Source organism: Ips typographus, linkage group LG11 (genome assembly GCF_016097725.1).
Source record: "Ips typographus isolate SLU linkage group LG11, UJ_Ityp_2.0, whole genome shotgun sequence".
NCBI lineage: Eukaryota > Metazoa > Arthropoda > Insecta > Coleoptera > Curculionidae > Ips > Ips typographus.
This window is the reverse complement of record NC_138432.1, coordinates 3,198,460-3,219,582: the sequence shown is the minus strand read 5'-3', so window position 1 is coordinate 3,219,582 and position 21,123 is coordinate 3,198,460. Positions and strand designations below refer to the sequence as shown.

The following is a 21,123-nucleotide window of genomic DNA, read 5'->3' as shown; positions in this document are numbered from 1 at the left end:
CCAACTAATTTGTTACTGTCGGAATGTGCTGAAATCGCTAGTTAGTGACTCGCAGATTGCCATTCAGAAGATCTCCAGGGCATCATCCAAACACCGTCTGGATCATATTACCTTTCTTACTAAGCAGATTATTATAGAGGCACATGAATCCGACCCTGTTGTGAAATTATGTTATGTGCCGAGCCACTGTGGCATTGCGGGTAATGAAAGGGCGGACCTCTTGGCCTGCCTGGGTAGGAATTTGAATGTACCGTTGCCCATTGAACTTGACTGGGATGAGTTTTACCCGGAGGTTAAGCGTAGGCATTCTGCTGGGTGGCAAATTGCTTGGAGGCAAACATTTTTGAGCAAGCGTAGATATCTTGGCGAGTCTGATGCGTTTCCCTCTAAGCCTTGGTTCTCTGGACTGACTTATAAAGATAGGAGGCATATTACCACCATTATTCGCATTAGGACTGGGCATTGTTTGGTGCCTCAACATTTGTTTATGTTGGGAAGAGCAGACTCTTCATTATGTCATTGTGGTTCGCAGGGCACGTTGGAGCATATTTTGTTCCAATGTGACCGAATGAATGGTGATTTGTACCAGGAATTAATTAAAAGTGGAATCCAGGCTCCTGTATGCTTGCGGGGTGTGTTGGGTTCGCCGTGATCCACCATAATTAAACTCATTTGTCATTTTTTGAAAGTTAATAATATTGATTTATGATTTGAACATTATTGGATCATTTCCAGGTCTCTGACACCTTCTTTTCCATCCGAGGCTCTTCCAAAAGTGTGACAGCTCCTCCAGAGTCTTACTAACTTCTTAATCAGACCTAAGAGGAGAAGCTTAAGCTCTGACGTGGCGTAGGCCACCCTCGACCTAACCTAACTTGGCCTGGCTGAATACCCTAGTGGTGAAAGCCATAAAGAAAGTTAAAAAAAACCACACATTTCAGCGACACCTGCGAACTGACACCAAAACATCTTCTTCCTCTTCTTTAATTATATCTGTCGATCTGTTAATTGAGTCGCCTTGGGAGCTCTTAAAATGTCGATGGCCAGCTATCCATCTCTAAGGTAGTCTGTTAAAATTCAATCTCCCGCTGCTCTTTTCTGGAATGCTATCCACGGTAGTCGATCTTCTTTCATTCGGGTTACATGAGAGTGCCATTGTCGTTTCCTTTGCCGCCCCCATCTCATTACGTCCGGCACCTGACATTCATCTCTTATAAGCTCGTTCCTGACTCGGTCTCTTCTCGAGCTTCAATGCCGTAAGTCGTGATTGGCCTAACGCAAGTCTTGTAACTCTGGACCTTGCTGTCAATACCCATATATTTATTTGATCACACTACCTTTATGTCCATACCCACGTACTTAAACTTGGATACTTGCTCAAATTGCTAGGTTTATCTTGGACTACGAGCTTACATCTTTATGGGTTCTCTGGATAGGATATGTTTATGTTTAGTTGTGCTGCTAGTAGATGTAATTTATGGATCTGTCGTTGCAGGTCATCCTCTGTTTCTCCGATGAGAACTGCGTCATAGGCGTAGCATATTTTGGTTATATTTTCTTCCATTATTAGGATATTGTTGAATTGATTATTGAATATAAATGGGCTGAGACTCTCTCCCTGTCTGATTCTTCCTGGTGTTCCTATGTTTTTCGTGTAGCTGTCTACTGCTTTAATACTTGTGTAGTTGCCGGTATTTAGATTTTGTATAACTTTGGCAATGTCGTCGGGCACCACTCTCTCCTTTAGTAAGTCGATAACGTCAGTCAAATGCCTTGGTGTGGTCGACCAAACATAGGTAGGCTGGCACGTTGTATTGAAATGATTTTTCATTTAATTGTTTGACTAAGATAAGGCATCTGTAAATGGCTGTCGTTTGAAACCCTTCTGTTCTTCTTTGTTCGTAACTGTGCCTCGATCTTACATTTCAAGATGTGTGTGAAGAGCTTTATTCTTGAATTTAAGAGAGTTATGCCTCTATAGTTCTCGGATAAATTTTTCTGCCCCTTTTTAAAGATAGGGATAGTATCGCTTTTATGTCAGTCGCTGGGTGTTTCTAATGTATCGGGGATCTTTCCATATAATGTTGTCATCTTGGTAAAGAGTTCGGGGCCGGCGTATTTTATAAGTTTGTTGCTAATGATGTGTGCTCCTGGTGCGTCTTGATTCCTTCCTGTAACCAAAACATACATACCTGAAATCTGCTTCTTCTATTTAGAAAGAAAGCTTATACTTCCTAACCATAGATAGATATGGTACTTATAGATAGATATGTTTACATATAAATATTAGGACATCTTTTGAATGTACGTGTAGCACCAGGTGAACGAAAGGGTTGTAAGTTCTAGCTAACGACAATTCGCTATAAATGTGCAAGAACATAATGATGCAATATTTCAGCAGCAGTGGATTAGAAGAAGAAGTCTGCTTCCATGGCCTCCGCCCCCACCAGCCCTATCTTGCTATGATTTTTTCTTGTGAGGTCGATTAAAGGATATCAGACTCAACCTACAACCAGAGATTTTATTGCGAAAATTAACTCTTTCTGTTGGAATGTCAAACAACGCCCTCTAGCAGCCACATGTGGAACTGACAAAACTTCAAATATTAAAATATTTGTAGCATCAGGATAGTCGGTCTTGGTCGAAATTGGCTTAACTGTTTTAAACAAGTTGTTGTATGGATGTGCGTATGTATCTTATGTTGTGTTATTTACGGAAACTTTTGAATACCCCCCACCACTTTGTTTTTAGAGATATATCGGAAAGTGTCAAATAAGAAAGTTTTAGTTTATGCCCACTTTAATGCTCAGGTATTTTTTATTACGTTAATATGGCAGACATAACAGAAAAATCACTTTGCTGGATATTCGATAATACCTCAATTTTTCTCTTGACCGTTTTACTTGTATTTTTTTCACCGCAAGCCTCCACGATGGATAATTTCACACATCCACTATACATCGCATTATTAGCTGGCCACCCTGTACATAAAAACGCTTGGAAATCACTAGGTAATCAAACGAAAATGTCTGCACATGTATTTATTTGGACAAAGTTAACAAATTGGAGATAATTAAACAAAATAAAAATCAAGTTAGAAACTAAAATAATATAAAACGATTGTAAATACGTTTATATTACCAATGTTTAAAAATGTGAGAGTATGATTGTCATTAATATATTATTACGTTTGAAGAAGAACATCATAAATTATGTATATAGATTTGTATTTATTTACTTTGGTGCTCTGCCTGTCACTATTTTATATACCTGCAGTTTGAACTTCTCCATTTTTGTATACCTATATAGTGTTGCAACAAGAAGTTAAAATAAACTATCCAGTAATACAAGGACACCCTGTACATTGCGTAAGTAAAAGGTGTGTCGTTTGAGCATTAGTTACAAGATTACGCCCCCAACAGTTTTTTAACAGTATACCCAGGTATGGAGTAGAAAAAAATCAAAATAATCATCGCCACCGCAATAATGATGAACAACTTCAGGATCGTCCATTTGTAATTATGCCACAAAATGTAGCGGATTGACTTGATCGGATTCATAAACCACATAAACGACGAGTCCGGACGACTGTAAAAATGATAAAAATGTCATTTCAAAGCCGCAGATTTTCTGCAAAGCTTACTTGGGTTTCTCCAAAGGATCGGGCTCTCCTCTTCCTAAACCAGCGGGGAGTTTTTCCGCCTCCTCGCTGGTCAGCAGGTGGAATTCTGCCTCCACTTTTCCAGTCAGTTCCATTTCTTCGTTTTCCTTTTTCACGTAGAACGGCCACCAACCTGTGCAGAAAACATAAAGACCATTGCTTCAAACATCCATTTGAAAGGTGTAAGATCGAAGGAAGAAAGTAAACAACTCTCCCAGATCTTAAATAAGTTAAGTTCTTTAGTTCCAAATTATTGTATTTTTCTGTATATAAAGATAACAAAACATGTTGAAGGTAATTTCATTATTTACAAGAATGACAGAATTAAAGATGTTCGCCAAAAGTTGTCAAAGACGCACAACAGAAAATTTAGTTTGAAAACACAAACATTGACTAGAATTTACTTGAAAAGTAGAATTTTTATTTTTTTTATATTCATTTTACTGAAACTTTTGCAAATTTATGGTTCACATTTTATTGTTTTCTTAGTTTTGAACAGCAAAGAAAGAATTATGTGTATATGTATATGGATTTCTTATATAAGCAGAATGTGACTTGACTGATCAACGTCGAAATGTCTCATTCACCTTTAATTCGTCTCTGTTTGAAAATATTAACGGTAGGCACAGAGTCGTCCGGTTTCAACATGTCCAAAGTGCACAACTTTGAGGATTTTGCCCCCCGAGGAAATCGGTTCAAGTCCAGGGTAACCGCACCTAGAACACGCATTCAAAATAACGGTTTTAACCGCCATCATCAGCTATAACCTAGAAAATCGTCGGCAGAAAAGTGATCAGCGTCCCACACTTGTAATTCCAATCGCGCAGGAATTTTGCATTCGGTTTCATCCCAGGAGAACAAAGACTCTTTTCTGGTTATCACGATTTTCTGCTCGGCCACCAAATACTCAAACGGGAAAACAAACCGCCAGTTAAAGTTACCTTCTCCAGTAAGAGAACGATAGTGGATATCAGTTGACTGGCAGTCTTCCTGACCTTTTAACCATCTAAAAATAAATAATCGTCAGGTTTCTGCCTAAAAATGTCTATCAAACTTACCCTTTAACGTAAATATCCGACATTTTCTCACCGGTAAAAAAAGCATCATCCTCCAAAACTACTTCATCCGTGTTCCATATAATAACACGCAACTCGTAACTCTTTGGTTTTCGGGGTGATATGTCGATGGGAGGTCCCGGTAGCGGCATATCCATAGGAAACATATCCACCCACATTTCCAGTTTTCCTGTAAATCAAAGCTGTTACAGTAAATTAAATTGCAATAAAACTACTATATAACCTTGTTCTATACCAGGTTTGTCGGGATTGTAAAGTGGTCGAGTTTCCACGTGTTCTGGTACTAAGTGACAACCAATTTTGGGAATTTCCTGCCATCTGAAAAGGTATACATTGTGTACCTTGAAAATGGTGAGGTTTTGTTTTTTGTTTATCAATCCCAATCCTCTGACCGGTTTCGCCGTATTACGGCTCATCAGAGAGGCTATAGGGCTTGATAACCAAAGAACAAAACCTTCGTTCCAGTATAGTCAACTGGATGCCAGAAATGATAGTTGTGTGCAACATCTGGTGACATCTGTACTCAACTCTATGAGTTAGAAAGTACAGATGGCGTTCCAAAATCTAGGAACAGCACCATTAATGCCGCATCATTCGGTAAACACCGATCTGATTGGTTGAAAATGGTGAGGTTTTGTTTTTTGTTTATCAATCCCAATCCTCTGACCGGTTTCGCCGTATTACGGCTCATCAGAGAGGCTATAGGGCTTGATAACCAAAGAACAAAACCTTCGTTCCAGTATAGTCAACTGGATGCCAGAAATGATAGTTGTGTGCAACATCTGGTGACATCTGTACTCAACTCTATGAGTTAGAAAGTACAGATGGCGTTCCAAAATCTAGGAACAGCACCATTAGAATGATGCGGCATAGGAGACAACAACAACAACACAACTATCATTGTGTACCTTGTTGACTTACTTACTTATTTTACTGTAGGTTAAAGTTATGAGCTAATAGGTATATAAATAGATATTTCTGTTTTGGCCTCACTGCCCAAAATAGAAAGGCAAATCATTGTTCAGTATGAACCATCGGCCTCCTTAAGAGGACTTGAAGAAGCCACCCAGGCCCTATCTACAGCCTGTAAGACCGTTGTTTGTGGTTGCTAAGGACTTAAATGAATAAAAGCTGTAAGTAGAACCTTCAAATAGACAAAGCAGTCGGCAAATACGTGCCCCGGTGTTTCTTCGTAACTCAGTATTGAAGCCGCCTTTTCAATACTGAGCTTTACGGATTCCCAGCTTATGCTAGTGATTTACTTATTTAATCCTGTCTAAGCTATCTAAAATGACGAGAAAATAAGTACCGATCGGTACACGCAACTTGTAGGGATTGACACACCAGGTTGTTTGATATTTCGAAGCCACGACATTTTCTTTCTGCCCTCTATTTTGTTTCTGTTAATAGTTGGAGCAAATCGTACCTTTTTTGGTTAGTTTTTCTTGCTGTTCACGGGACTTTCCAGATTGTTCGGTAGAGATACATTTCAAATGCTTGCAGCTTATTAAATGCGTCCAACCTTCATGGTCCAGCCTTCCATCTCATACAACAGTACGGACCATCCGTAAAATTTTGGGAATCTTATTCTGAGATTGAGGTCAAAGTCAGTTGTCAAAGAGTTGGTAAAAACGATTTTGCATCTCACACAACCAAGTCCCCAGAACCTTCACATAACCAAGTCCCCAGAAAAATAAACTTTTTTACTCGCTCTGTGTCTTCACTATCGTATGAGAGTTCTGGATCTCATTCAATTTGCATGTGACGAGTACTAAAAATTTTGTGTGTTTTGTGTTAGTGTTAATTCCCCTAAGCCGGCCGTTCATTCCAACTAGAAAGAGCCTTTGAAGGTCATTCATATTGTCTGCTATGAGGACTACATTTGCGTATATTATATTGTTAATCTATGTGACATTTACTTTGATGCTTAATTTGTTGTCCTTCGAGAGCTCCTTGGAAAATGTTCTCAAAGTAAATGTTAATTAGAAGTGGGGAGAAAACACATCCCTGTCTTACAACTCTAAGGATTTAAAGATCTGCTAACAGGCACTGCAAAAAACCATGGTTTGTCGTTCCCATCACCAGGTAATGGAAGAATGTTTTTTTGAGTGTACCGACCCACTAACAAATCTTATTATTTATATAGTAAAATATTATTATAGCATGTTGTTTGTTGCTGACTGCAACGGATTTTTTTAACTCTATTAAAAATCAAACCTCAGCATAATATTAATAATCCATTATTTTATAACAAGCTCCCTGAGAAAGAAATGTATTAAAGGGATAATTTGATTGAATTTAAGTATATAATAGAAGAAAAAACCCAACAGAAACCAGTTACAGCATTCGAAGATTTGGAGGAAAATACCTTACCGGTGGACTTTTATGTATTCATCATCCCTCTGAGCTACCTCTTAACGTGACAGTATCTTTATCACGTTTTCGTTTTATTTTCTTTGCATTATTACTACTCTAAATTATTACTAAATAAACTAGTTTTGAATGTTTTGATTCACTTGTAGTTTTATACGTGTTCATTGCCTGGTTGAACAAAGTTCGGTAAGCGCATATATTAAAATAACTTCTTCTTAAGTCTCTGTCGATACACGAAGGTTGGCTATCCAAATGGCTAACATAGTCCTGGATACTGCAGCTCTGAATATATCTAATGAGAAGCCATCTTCTCAGATCCTTTAATCATGAATTTTGACGTGATATCTTTCCTTGTATTTTTGATTATCAGTCTCAGAAACTCATACTTCTCGCCTCTCATAACGTGGCCAATGTAACTCGTTTCTCGTTGTTTTATTGTCAGTAGAAGTTTTGATTTGTTCTCCCAAAAGCCTCAGCACCTCCTCATTTGTTACTCTTTGTACCCATGGTATGCGGAGTATTATTTTGTACCAGTACCTACATCTTAAAGGCAGGCTCCTTTCTAGACCAGAGTTAACAGTCCAACTTTCACAGTCGTGCAGTAAAACCGAGAAAATATAGCACCAGACTATACGAATTCGAAGTTCCAATCTGAGGTCTGCTCTTGTAATTCTAACTTGTTAAATTCTGGATCTTACATCTTTCTTGAGGTCGATCTGATCATTAGAAGAACTAGCGTCTGCTAAATATATCCAAAGCTTTCGTATTTTTTGTAATGAAACGTCTGGCACCATGTTGCAGCAGCATAGGAAGGATGTATGGGAAGGTTGTCGGTTCTACTATTTTCCGCCAGCAGCGTGGTGTCTAGAATGAGATAGGCTCCTAGTATTTTCCTGGGGTTTGGACAGTGAATACTTACCTACTCCTTGTATTTAGGTACGTATTCAATATAATGCTTTGCGTTGCTTGAGGGAAAACTGCGTCGATCTTCCTTACTACCTACCTTCAAGACCATATCTTTTAATTTTGCCATCATCCTTAAAGGCTTGTTTTCCAAACTTAAGTCATAAGCTATAAACTCATGTATGAACTTGACACCTTCTTTTTACAGCGTCATAGTAAACAATATAAAGTGTGGGCTAGAATGTTGGCAAAAGAGAAAGAATCCTGCCGAACCTCTCAGTATTTTTGTGTAGATAGCGGTTTAGCTAACTGGTCTAAATTGTTTATAGTATTAGATACAGACAAACAATTAAACCGCAATTAGTATTCATTTAATTTCATTGTTTTTTTTATTATTATGCTGGTGTTTCCGACAACATATTCGTACAAAAAGGCTTTAAGTAAGGTTAGTCCAATACAATTTTTTATAAATACATTAATCGGGTAGGTAAGTAAAATCTGCTGAACTAAGTATGAAATATTTTTTTGTGCTGACGCTGATTCACGAGATAATCAAATTTTTCTTCTAAAAAGTGACCTTTTCTAAATTGCCTTGTTGCACAGTGTACTAACCGATGCAAAACTTGCAAAGCCGCGTGCTCCTCAAAATCCCCCCAAAAACCATTTTCACCGAATTCACTAGTGTGGTAGATGTGATTTCCGATTTTAATTTGTCCATCACTGTACACTGGGGGATCAAATTTAGCTTCTTTGCACAATTTCGCCAGAATCTGGGTGGGTTTCATAGCATCCCTCCAAGCATTAAACCCATTCCTGTAACACACTCTGGTCAACCATTTTAGTGAAATCAATACAAAACAAAACATACAATTCATATTTCTCGGGGAGGCCACAAGTGGCTCGATGTTTGCTGTAGAAACGATTTTCTAGATCGATTTTCGTTTCTCCAATCATGTCGTCAGACCCGAGTAAGTCCCAGTCGAATACCTGTACCGTCAATAGAGAGTCTTGAGGGATGGTGGCCTCAATTTCAAAACACCTATTAAATTAAACTCAGTGTCATTCATTCAACTGTAGAGATCTTTTTTTGTCGGTACAAGGCAACTATACGATAATATAAGCTTATATCCACTAAAATAAAGGTTAGTTGTGTAGATTCAGTTTAATTTTGACATACCGAGATAGGTGAAACCTTCTGACCCTTTTTTGGACTTGAGCCGTATACCCACTATCACACAAAACCACTCTCGAGGGAACCCACCAACCTCCACGTCTCTTAAAACTACAAGGGAACTTTTTTTTCCCTTTTTTCTTTTTAATTTTTATTTGTCTTTTACCGTGCTTTTTTTTTCTTATTTTTATTTTTTATTTTATTTACCATCAGTTTCCTATTATCACTATACTATTATCTACAGTACGTATAGTTTTTACTTATTATTTACAATTTATACATTTCCATTTATACATCTCTACAACCTATTTACAAGAATTTGAGTCCGTTGTGCTCCTACATGGCATCTCATCCTTCCCTATCGCCCTTTCACCCCACGCATTTTATTTCAATTTACCCCCTACCCTTAGCCTTAACTTCTCCCACACCACTCCACTCTCTCTCATGTTCTCTCTCTCTCTCCTAAATCACACTCCTCCCTTACATGTCGCGAGTCCTCCTCACTTCTCCCACATGTGCACAAACCGTCTCGCCTTAGAGCCACCCTTCTCAGATAGGTGGCCAGGTTGCCGTGGCTCGGCAGGAGCTGGCTGCCTCTAAATGACAACGGACATCTGTCCACCCCCACTTCCTTGCACAACTGGTACACCCTCCTCGTTTTGGTGGTGGTGTCCCAGCTGTTTTGCCCCACTCATTTATAGCTCGCTTGATCTTCTTTCTCTCCCAAAGTTTAATGCCCTCCCATCCTCCTGTCTCTCCCTCCCATTTAGCCGACCTGGCTAGGCCATCCGCACGTACGATCCCCAAGCACTCCATTTCCACTCCAAAAATACCCTGTAACCCTTTCGTGCTATCCCTGTAACCATGATCTTCACTTGTTCTACCAACCTGTGTAAGCTAGGCCTCTTAAGCGCTTCCACGGCCGCCAGGCAGTCAGTATATATTGAATATTTAACCTCCCCTTTAGATTCAACCATTTTAAGGGCTTCCCCTATACCCAGAATTTCTGCACTTAAGCTGTCCCTTTCCTGATCTTTCCAAAAACTTTTCATTTCCACACCCCGGCAACCAGTATTACCTGATCGTCCGCGAATACTCCGTCCGTAAACTGACATTCTCTGGTCCTCTTCGTCGAACATCTCTAACCATTCGTTCAGGCAAACCAGCTAGAGGGACGGTCCCAGGCTAGACCTCTGTGACAGCCCCTCTGCACCCTCTCACTCACATCCCCACTCCTTACCACCTTGTCATTTATAAACTGTCACGCAATCTCCTTGAGGAGCCCTGGCACTCCGTCCTCTTACATTCTCCTGTCCACGTATGGCCACGCCATGTTGAATGCGTTTTTAAATTCTAGCATAACTACTAACACGTGCCAGTTCATCTCCTTATATTCCCTCAATTTCTGCAATAGTTTAATTTTAATATTATATATTATATAGAGTATAGTTTGTATATCCTAAGAAATGTTATGTTTATGTTTACGGTTGTGTTTTTGTACATTTTCTTTCAAGCGCAAAGTAAAACAATGTAATCGAGAGTTTGAACTGTTTTGAATGTGACCAAAAAAAAACAAACGTCACATTCAAACCACATCTGTCTATTCATTTTTACGTCTTCCAGTTTTGTTTTAATATTGCGCATAGGTACACAAAAGCCTGATAGAAAAAGCACATATAGACAAAACTCCAGACCATATTGTTGTTCTATCGGATTACTTTCGTCCCCGAAAACAAACCCGAGTAAGATTGAAAAGAAATTATTAGATGTATGTTTCCTGAATTAACTGTATTGCATTGCTTCAAGAGCTGTAGTACGATTGTGTTAGAAGTAGGTAATAAGGTGGTCAGGTCAGTTTTTTATTTTCATCAATTAACACGGGTATATCTGTCTGGGAAAATTTAAGTGACTTTAGGTGGTCAAGCTATGAGCCCAAATATGCCTTATTTCAGCCAAGGTCAAAGTGAAGGCGGTGTATAGACAGGCAATCTCGAGGTGGTTCTGGTCGCCGTGGTGTCGGGCAAGAATATAGAGAAGAGCTGGGAGAGAGTGTAGGAGATGAGCAAGAGATGGGAGAAGAAGGGAAAGATGAAATATAGTTACAGAAAGACGGGATCCATGTTTATGGAAAACTATAGAGGAGAGAGTGGCGTGCAGCGAATGAATATATTTGCTTGGGATCAAGTTAGACAGGAAAGGCTGTTTACGTGTCAAGCATGTAAGGAGACGAATGGCTGAGGTTGTCGGCAAACCTCTGCAGAAATAAGGGAACCATAAACAAGGAAAATGTAAGGGCAATAATGACAAGCGGCGCTGTATGGGAGTCAGATTTGGGGTGTTACAGGACATTGGCCACGGAGACCCTCAATGGCACACGACCGTGATATTTAGCTGCCGCCGCTGCTGCCAAATTTAGGGAGGGACCAGTGAGTATAAGGAAGAGAGGACGACAAACCGTACTCGGTATAGAGAATCTGGACAAAGACAGAGGAGGTCTCAATAAAAGGAAAACGGGTCGCCTGGGTTAATGCGGGAGTGTATAAAGGATGGAAGGAAGCAGAATGGGCCAAAAGTAGGAGTTATTGGGAGGATCTTGAGATGGGCAGCTTGAGATTCTAGGAATAGGGGAAGCTTTTTTTTATTGGTGGGAAAAAAAGGAAATTTAGTTGGTCCACTCAAAATGGCTGGCTGCCGTTGATATATTGGGAAACCCCAGCTTTTACCGACTAGTAAGAAGTGTGGCAGCAAAATTGGCTTGTAAGCAGAGCAAGGGGCGAGAGAATGAGGAAATCGTGAAAGCGGATCGCTTAGCAAAGAGAGCAAAATAGGAGGGAGAGCTAGGAAGATTTGAAGAAATTAGACAGTGGGAGGAAAAAAGGATTAAGCGGTAAATGGGTCATGCACGAATGGCAAGAGCTGGACAGACACCACTTCAAAAGGAAGGGAGGTATACTAGTTGTGGAAGGAATAGAGGACGGAGAGATCGCCGTCATTCGGGGGAAGCCAGCAACTGATGGGCCACGGCAATCTGGCCGCCTACCTAAAGATAATGGATCTTAGACAAGTAGGGGTGCGGGGTAATGCGAGGGGCGAGGAAAATTCGCTCCATGTGTGAGTCTAAAATTTTGTGAAATCACACAACCATTTACCTGGAAAGAAATCTTACAGTGAAGCAATTTTCGGTAAAATATACTCACTATTATTTCACCAAATTTTATCATTTTTATAAAGCATTTGATTTTGAATTGGAGTAAGCTTTGTATTTGAACTTTTTTAGGGTTTTTCGAACTGTAAATTTTTAATTTGCTAAATATTAATAATCAATTTTCATATTCAAAAAATTTTAGCACTCACTTTCCGAAAACTGGATTGAGCTGTTTGGAGATGTAATTGTCCTTGTCGCTGATCCGTTTCGATCCCAAATGGAGCACCACGTAAGGATCAGCCTTGCCGTTCAAATCCATTGGGTGTAAATCGTTCGCTTTGACCACATAAACTCGCACCAACACTTTGATGGGGTCGTTGGAGGGTATTCCATGGAACAGGCCATATTGCAGGTCTAGTTTGATGTCTGAGTCTTTGGGTAGCGGCCATTTGTACACTTTCACCGCCCCCTAAGTTTGATTTTATTTTGTTTCAGTGAGAATATCTGATAAATCTGGAATACCTACTTTGAAGTGCCCTACCACGCGATTTTCATCATTGTTGTCCCCGCTCGTTTTTTTGCCCCGGTACAGTTCGAACGTTTTTAGCCATTCTTTAAACTCGTCAAATTCGGGACGCGCTTCCAGTTCGGTGGGATAAACCTAGACAAATGTTGATTTGATAGATAATTACAAAATGTATGTACAACGCGTGACGCCATTAGTGTGGCACCTGAACCTAAGCTCTAACCTATAGTCTGTTCACAATATTTTTAAGTCTGAATAGACAAAAATATCGATGGCATGTCTCCACTACAACTTTTCAACTACGGAACACACCATCATGTGACCATATACGCAAATTAACCTTAGCACTGCAGGTGACCACCCTCATCTCATTGGTATAGTGAGCTTATCTTTGTTCTTTTGCGTCTAGCACATATACTAAGTCATACGATAAATAAATAATTAAACAGCTTATGTACCTTGAACAAGACTGGCTTGGACGTAACTTTCCTCCTGGCACTTTTAGGACTTAGTCGGGCCGCGATTCGAGCTGCTGTGGTCGTGGATTTGCCCCCAAATTTCAGCTTGTTATAGTCGAAAATGGGACTTTTGTCCGTCGCATCTTGCAGAGGAGGTTGAATAGTGTTCGTCTGATCATTTTGTCTGGAAGACGCAATTAAAACAGTTTACATGATACACAACAGTTAATGTTCTTTATAGATAATGTTACTACGATCACTCGAAGATTTCCTGAAATTTAGGGTCAAGTACATTTCAATTTTTTTTTTAGGATACTAAGCAATCGTGCGCCTGCGCGGACTTGACATATTGATCCTAACATCGCGCAGATGCATCACAAGACTAACCGCATTTATTGTCATGATAAGAACAAAATATCACAGATACTATGTATCACTATAAATATTAGTGGTTCCACTACAATTTCTCTGAGGTTCTACGTTGACGTTCGTCTCGCTGCTCCACTTTTCTTTTCAAACTCATTATATGCTTCACAAAGTCGTGTACCAGTTTCCATTCTCTTTTTCCTTTAAGCATAATGTTCACCAAACTATCTTCGTCAATCAGTCTGCCAAGAGACAGTTCTAGTTCAAATCTGCTTCCAGTTAATGTGGTGCAATTAAACAAGCTGTGCTCGGCGTCACCCTTGCTGCTTCACACTGCCTGAAAAGACAGGTGCCATTTCGAGCTTCTTGACGTCCATTCAGCACCTGATGACTGTCAAGGCCCTGTTACCAGCGTTACAAGTTCTGTCTCAATTTTATTCAATACTTCCAAGCAACTTTATTAAGATGTCAAATCAAAAATAACAAATTTTGGCGCTACATGAGTTGAAAAAAGCTCTCAGCCATGCTGGTCACCTTTCAGGAAGTGGCAGAATCGTCAAGAACCAGGAGATCGTTCGAGAACGTATCAGGCAAAATCCGAGAGTCTCCAGAGAAAAATAGCTCGTGAGACTGGTATCAATCGGGAATCGATTTGTCAAATAACCATTTCCATCTTAAGCTCTACAAGCTCCGAAAAGTTCACCTCCTCACCAACAACAAGCGCGTACTGCAAACGACTTCTTTGTCTTTCCTTCAGTGGGACTACGTCCACTTCACAGATGGGAACCTGGTTTGCGGAGGCCCCCGGCACATTTATCGTCAAACATTACCAAATTCCTTCGGCCGTTATGGTTTGGGTCAAAATTTGCGCCAACGGCAAGACCCTCCTCGTTTTTTTTTAAAAAGGAGTCAAAATCAACAAAGACGTCTACCGACGTGACATCCTCGTGGCCGTCGTACTTCCGTGGACCCAGCAGCACTTAGGCAATACGGCTTGGACGTTCTAACAAGAGTTAGCTACGGCTCACAAGGCAAAACAGACCACAGCCTGTGCTACACGCCACAAAACTTTGAATTGGCATGTTGGGTTGAATAAGGCCGCTGAAAATGTTTCGAAGCGTTTGATGGTGCTCTGCCGAGACGCAACAAGGACGCCACTTCAAAATCGGCTGAGTATGTGGTAGTCAAAATAATTTTTATTGCTCTTTGTTAATAAATTTGTTTGAAAATTAAAAATTTTATGAAGTTTTAGAGATCATTTTTTTATTGTCACCCTGTAAACAAACAAACTGGCTGTCTACCTTATAAGTGACGTTTGTTACTTACAAGTGTACAGCTTTGCCTTCATTGGATTCCCGTATCATGCGTTCTACCGAAGCAAAATACTTAGTCCACCAGTCTTTGTTGTGCTCCTCATCTTCGTACTCCTGCTCCTCCTCCAAATCATGATTTTTCCATTTTCTGCTACCTGTTCGGGTTTTTTTGCTGAGCTTCTGAGTTCCGTACCCTAGTCAAAATATTCGTCTATTAAAACTGCATGTTACAGTGAACGACTAAAACTACCGAATTTATTAGGCAAGTCCTTGGGCAGTAAAGGGCTTTTCTCTTTTTTGGCATGATCGAACAGAGAGGGAATGACTTCTTGGTGGTTTGCCGAGTCTTCGTAAGTTTTGAACTGGTTCCAGGAAGTTTTCCGCCGTTCTTCGGCCTCTCTTTCTTTCCTGGTCAACGGAGTAAACATATACCTGTGGATTGAGTTGATCACGTGGGTTCCAACTAGAGTATACCTGAAATCAACCATGGATTAACCAAGAAAAAACAGAGCATTTGCAGTCTACCGTCCAAAACTGCGACAGTCCACCACTCTTATAGTTAACGGTGGTCGATACAGCTCCTGTTCGGGCAAATCGACTTCTAGAAACTTGACGGGAGTGGAAAAATTCGGATTTTTCCTGTAACCGCACCAAATTTGAGGTTAGGATTTAATTTTATTAAGCCTGAATTTCACCGGATATTGGAGATGATGCTGGAATACAAAATGTGTCCGGAACACTCGATATCCACCCGCGGTTTGTCCACTGTTAACAGGTGGATCCGTTTCAGGTCTCTCAGACCCCAAAAAAGCACGTCAATTCGATACCGCGCTAATGTTGGTCTGATTTCTCTAGGTACTGGCAGTAGCACGGTCACTTGGCTTGGATCGGTGTCCTAGAAAAGGTCAGTGGATAAACAGACAATTTAAATAGCTTGGAGCCAGGATATGCTTTAAAAATTACAGCAACGAAGAGATTAAAGCATAAATACACAGTGGCAGTAGGTGTTTCTTTGCTATGCAAACCTTCATAAAAAGTCAAAGCTGGGGGTGTACCAGGCTGTAATCAAATCGAACATCTGATATGCCTGTGTAACTTGTACCCTTACAAAACACCACGAGCTTCTACTAAAGCGGTTCGAAATAAAGATTCGGAGAAGAATATTTGACCTCGTCAAGGATAGAAACATGAAGCAATATCGCATTAAGACAAATATAGAAATTCAGGACCTCTACCAAAAGCAGCATACAGTCAAACCAAGAACGAGGTGAGCTGGGCATGTCCAAAGAGCATTTGACGACCGACTGATCAAGATACTATGGGATAAAAAGAGATTTGCAATGGACCTAAGTGGGGATGGACGGTAAAGCTGTGAACCAGTTTCAGGAAGCTACAAAAAAGTTGATTGAAACTTTACCCCCACAACTTTGCCAACGGAGTTACACAGCACTTAAGATAACTCTGCATTTTAGTGCAAAGTTGGATAAGAGCTAGAAAAAAATGGATGTTTTATTAGATTCCTCGTCCTTGATTTAGTAAGAAATGACTTTTTACATGATTTTCTAGCTCAAAGTTAAAAAAATTTCGTAAATTGGCCGTAACAGTCTTTCTGCCGTAGGGTCACTCTTTTACGACTTTGAATTAATTAGGTGGTTTTTCGATTGATGTAGGGAGAATAATTTATTGCCCGTTTTCTGTTATCTTTAACCCAGTTTGAGAAACTTGGCTTTAAACTCACTTGGGTGAGAGAGATTAAAAAATTGGCATTACAATTGGATTTTTTAGTATAAAATTACTCTTGACTCGATTTTCTAGCTGAAAATTCAAAAATTGCCGCAAATTGGCCGTATAGGGTCACATTTACGACAAATTAGTAATTTGTTATACAAAATCGAGTTAAAAGTTTGTTTTGACCAATTTGGGGATTCATTCCTGTTGTCAATTTTAAAGTAACTCTTACCCAAGTCGAGAAACTGCGTTTCAATCAGATTTGGAAAGGAGATACGATCAAAGGAAATTTATCAAGAAAGAGATCGCTGGAGCAGCCGAGACTCAGACGAAAGGACAACATTTTAAAAGACCTCCAGACTATGCAGGTATGTGACTGAACGGAGGTCATGTTGGACCCACCAAGGGTTGTAGTGCTACCCAGAGAGTGTTGAGCAACGCATGGGAAAAAAACCACACACAGCTTTATTACCTTAAAAATAGGAATGTCTTTGGGTTTTGGCAACGCTGGTAAGGAACTGTCAGATCCTCCGTAAATCTCCAACAACTCGAAGGCAGCCAATAATTCCCCAGCGTGATCCACGCCCCTGGTGATAGTAAACCACTCCAAAGGGGGAGGAAAAGCCGGTTTCACGTACTTATCATCCCTTAGTTTGACGTGGGGCTTTGCCATTGTCCTACCAATAAATTCGGACTTTCCCACTTGATCCTGATCGAATATTTCTATCACCAAAGAGGGTGGTGCTTGTTTAATTTCCTCCGATGAACCTACATCGATAAATTTGCTTAAAAACTGTTCCTCTTTATCAGTGTAAGCGTACCAAAAACCAAAATTTCATCAAACACTAGTAGTTCATCCCATGTGGGACTGAGAGTCTCGTCAATCACCTGGGTGGCTTTACAGAACTCCACGGCGATGACACGAGCAAATGGATCTGACAAACCGGAAGCGTCGCTGCCAATCAAGGACCTGGCCTGGTAAATATGGGCCCGAAGTTGGAACGTCTGCAACAATCTCGAAAAATAACGACTCTACAGTAATAAGGATCATTATTACATGTTTTTCCACGTAGTGGATCACGGAAGGAGGTAATGCCTTAGGTCGTTCCACGTTTTTCAGTTCCTGGGACACCTCGTAACCTCTGGGGATCCCCAGAACGAAATTTTTTTTGTGCTTTAACATTCCCAGCCACACGTATACTTGCACTTTGGCTGGAATTGTCCAGCCACTTGGTCCGGTGTTGCGTTTACCTGGAAGCTGCATCACCATTTCAAACCGTGAATAACTAAAAAAATTAATTACTTTTAAAAATGTTGTCTTAACCCTTCCACAATCTTTGCCCCTCTCTTCATCCACAATAGAGTAGACTATATCCCTAGCTGGGATTCTCTGATAGGCTCTCCGTTTTCCCCCGCAAATCATCCAAAAGAAAATGTCAGGCAGGGAGTGTTGTGGCTAAAATTTGCACAAACGTAACGTCAAACCTTTAACAATTATGGTTTGCTAATACGTCTTCAATTAGAAATTTCAGCTTGGCTAAGTAAGTTTGAGTCGTCCGGGCCCGTTCCTTAAACGAGCTTTTCGTCACCAAAGCTTTTAAGTTTTTAGCAGCGTTGCCGATGTTCTCCTAAAAATATCAAATATTGTTGGAATCGGATAGTCCAGTCAACAAAGATTAAAAAAAAATATAAAAAGAAATGCTTGAAACACATTTTTTTTTTACTATGTAACTTTTGTTGGACTGTTCAGAAGATTAACTTAAATGATCTATCCGCCAAAATGATCTATAAAATCGATATTTTACTTTCTTTGGCACAATATTTTAAGTTTGAGAAGCTAAGGTAATATAATTTTATAACTTTTTGGAAAATTAGGCTTCCAATGATCTCAGTTTGTTAACTAAAGGATTTTTGCCTCTTCTGTAAAATTATACAAAAGTCGGAATAAACTAATGTATAGACTTACAATTTCTCTCTGGCACAACTTCAGTCTCTCCTTATCTAACTTGGTTTTGCCGCATCCCGGCCCAGAAGTGGACGCCCTAGACATCGTGACGTACTTGCCGCAGGCCAAAGCCAAATCCTCCAAAACGTGTTTTAACTTGAACTCCACGTCCGGATCGTCTCGGTCCAATGCCGCGTTAACTTCATCCAAACCGTCTTCCTGTAAGTACTTGTTGTTTCAACCAGTTTGAACTAGTCCCAACTGCCCAAACCAGTTTATCTGCTATTTTGGCGATAATATTTGAATTGTACATTCTCCGCCTGTAGTCGGGCCACACCGATCTAATGTGCATGCATGGTTTGTTGTCCCAGTAGGGCAGAAAGTAGTACAACTTATCGTGCGTCATCGGCTTGATTGCTTGAGTGGTGCTTTGCCAGAAAGCCACGTCTGTCGTCACAGTTTCTACACCACCAATTAGTTTAAATTAAATTTGGCAACACTCAGAGGTAACATTTCAAAGTTACTAGTTGTAGAATTGTAACAGGTGGGACGTTTTATGAGTGAATCCTTTCACGGACACCTTAATTAACAAGACATTTGGTACATCAGTTGTATAAAAGACGCAATAGATAAAAATATGTAAACACTACAAACAAAATTAAAAGTTAAGATATAAACTGTTAAAGATCCAGACACCGGGAGCATCTGGATACCTTTAAGTCCACCACTACGAATTTACTAGAATGGCTATGGGATTAAAAAACGCTGGAGTCGTCTAATAAACCATATATTTGCAAAACTTTCTTACAATGAATGTCTAGTATATTTGGATGACATCTTCGAAACAATTCGGGAGAGCAATTTAAAGTTTAAGCCTACTAAATGCTCAGCTGACAAAGAAAAATGCTAACTGACTATGGACAACAGAGCATCAAAACGCCTTCGAAGCTTTTATTTTCCTTTCGATATTAAAATATCCAAACGTGAGCCGAGAGTTTATTTTAAACACTGAAGCAAGTGCCACTGTAATCGCTGCAATTTTAACGCAGAAATATGACGGAATGGATCATCCTATATGTTACGCCAGCCGTACGCTAAATTCTGCTGAACAGCGTTATTCAACACTTGAAAAGGAATGTCTCGCTATTGTTTATGCGGACAAGAAATACCGGGTCTACCTGATAGGAACTCACTTTACAATTATGGCGCACCATCGGCCACTGAAATATCTATTAAATATTAAGGATCGAAGTTCTAAACTGGCCAAATGGACTATGTTCCTAATGGAATACAGTTTTACTGTTCAATATAGACCAGTAAAATGAATGCAAATGTAGATAGCCTTACAAGACTAAGAACAGATGATCCGCAGCCGATTTCAGTTGTATTACATGAAAATGAACTAACACCTATTTATGACGTATACTGGAATAAAGAGGATCTTATTCGCTTGCAGACCGAGGATCCTGAACTCAACTGCTTAATAAATCACAGTACGTTGGACGAGGATACAGACTATATAATAATGGATGGACTTCTACGAAAACGACGTAACTCAAACCGACGAAATGATCCAATCGTTGCGCCAAAATACATAATCGACGATTTATTATTTATTTATTATTACGTCACTGTATGCAGCTCACAAAAGGACAAAAGAAGACGAAGGAAATGTTAGAACGCGATTTTTATTGGAAAAACATGCGAAAATATGTTCAAAAATTTGTCGAATTCTGTCCGTCCTGCCAAATCCAAAAAACAAAAGGACCTCCTGAACTTCAAAGAACACCCATTCCAACGCCCGTTTGGGGTAGAATATCGCTGGATCTAGTAGGACCTCTTAATCGAACACGCCAAGATAACAGATACATTCTCACTTGCGTTGACTTTTTGACTAAATATCCAGAGTGCATACCACTCCCCGATATAAAAGCTGAAACCGTCGCGAGAGCCTTGGTTGAAAACATCATAACTAGACATGCTCCCAAGAAACTATTGACGGATTGTGGAAAACAATTTATAGGCCACCTCTTTACCAACATCGGCAAAGAACTTGGAATTCAAAAGCTACGTACAACTCTTTATCATCCAGCAACCAATGGAATTTTGGAACGTTTTCATAAAACGTTGAAAACTACTATCAGTCATTTCGTTAGTAATTTCATGGAAAACAGGGATAAGATTCTTCCTTATGCGTTGATGGCTTATAGGGATCAACCTCATGAAGCTACCAAAGAAAGTCCATTCTTTTTTATGTTTGGTCGAGATAGGAAATTACCAATTCATTTAACGATTAATAATCACGTACTACGATACGACTTGGACGAAAATTAAGCCAGTGAAATGTTAAAGGAAATGCAAATTTCCCATGAAGTTGCAAAAGAAAACTTGAAAGGAAAGGGCTGTTTACATTTAAAATAAAAGAGCTTTCTGGACGACTGAGCACATGGGATTGTGA

At 39.8% G+C, this 21,123-nt stretch overlaps 2 protein-coding genes across 2 annotated transcripts in view; both read right to left on the bottom strand.

Moving 5' to 3' along the window:
- Positions 1-1,417: 1,417 nt before the first annotated feature.
- Positions 1,418-1,831, bottom strand: LOC145735703 (uncharacterized). The gene has a single exon (XM_081989680.1). It carries the CDS (start codon positions 1,829-1,831, stop codon positions 1,418-1,420), a length of 414 nt encoding a protein of 137 aa, XP_081845806.1.
- A 1,197-nt stretch (positions 1,832-3,028) lies between these two features.
- Positions 3,029-21,123, bottom strand: part of LOC145735226 (otoferlin-like) — a 42,325-nt gene continuing 24,230 nt past the window's right edge. Inside the window, exons 14-35 of the mRNA XM_081989040.1 lie at positions 18,937-19,127; positions 18,687-18,884; positions 18,232-18,348; positions 18,024-18,176; positions 17,778-17,978; positions 17,542-17,725; positions 17,193-17,488; positions 15,688-15,887; positions 15,518-15,631; positions 15,243-15,466; positions 15,006-15,186; positions 13,314-13,497; positions 12,856-12,990; positions 12,539-12,798; positions 8,882-9,052; positions 8,626-8,826; positions 4,961-5,055; positions 4,720-4,906; positions 4,429-4,667; positions 4,249-4,377; positions 3,644-3,794; positions 3,029-3,588 (exon numbers count right to left, since the gene is read on the bottom strand). Of these exons, the coding sequence (XP_081845166.1) occupies positions 3,408-3,588; positions 3,644-3,794; positions 4,249-4,377; positions 4,429-4,667; positions 4,720-4,906; positions 4,961-5,055; positions 8,626-8,826; positions 8,882-9,052; positions 12,539-12,798; positions 12,856-12,990; positions 13,314-13,497; positions 15,006-15,186; positions 15,243-15,466; positions 15,518-15,631; positions 15,688-15,887; positions 17,193-17,488; positions 17,542-17,725; positions 17,778-17,978; positions 18,024-18,176; positions 18,232-18,348; positions 18,687-18,884; positions 18,937-19,127 (3,992 nt within the window). The 3' untranslated portion in view covers positions 3,029-3,407. The remainder of the gene's footprint in view (positions 3,589-3,643; positions 3,795-4,248; positions 4,378-4,428; positions 4,668-4,719; positions 4,907-4,960; positions 5,056-8,625; positions 8,827-8,881; positions 9,053-12,538; positions 12,799-12,855; positions 12,991-13,313; positions 13,498-15,005; positions 15,187-15,242; positions 15,467-15,517; positions 15,632-15,687; positions 15,888-17,192; positions 17,489-17,541; positions 17,726-17,777; positions 17,979-18,023; positions 18,177-18,231; positions 18,349-18,686; positions 18,885-18,936; positions 19,128-21,123) is intronic.

What these genes read in the sequence shown, in the direction of transcription:
- LOC145735703 (XM_081989680.1), bottom strand. Translation starts at nt 1,831, where the DNA reads ATGAAAAATCATTTCAATACAACGTGCCAGCCTACCTATGTTTGGTCG.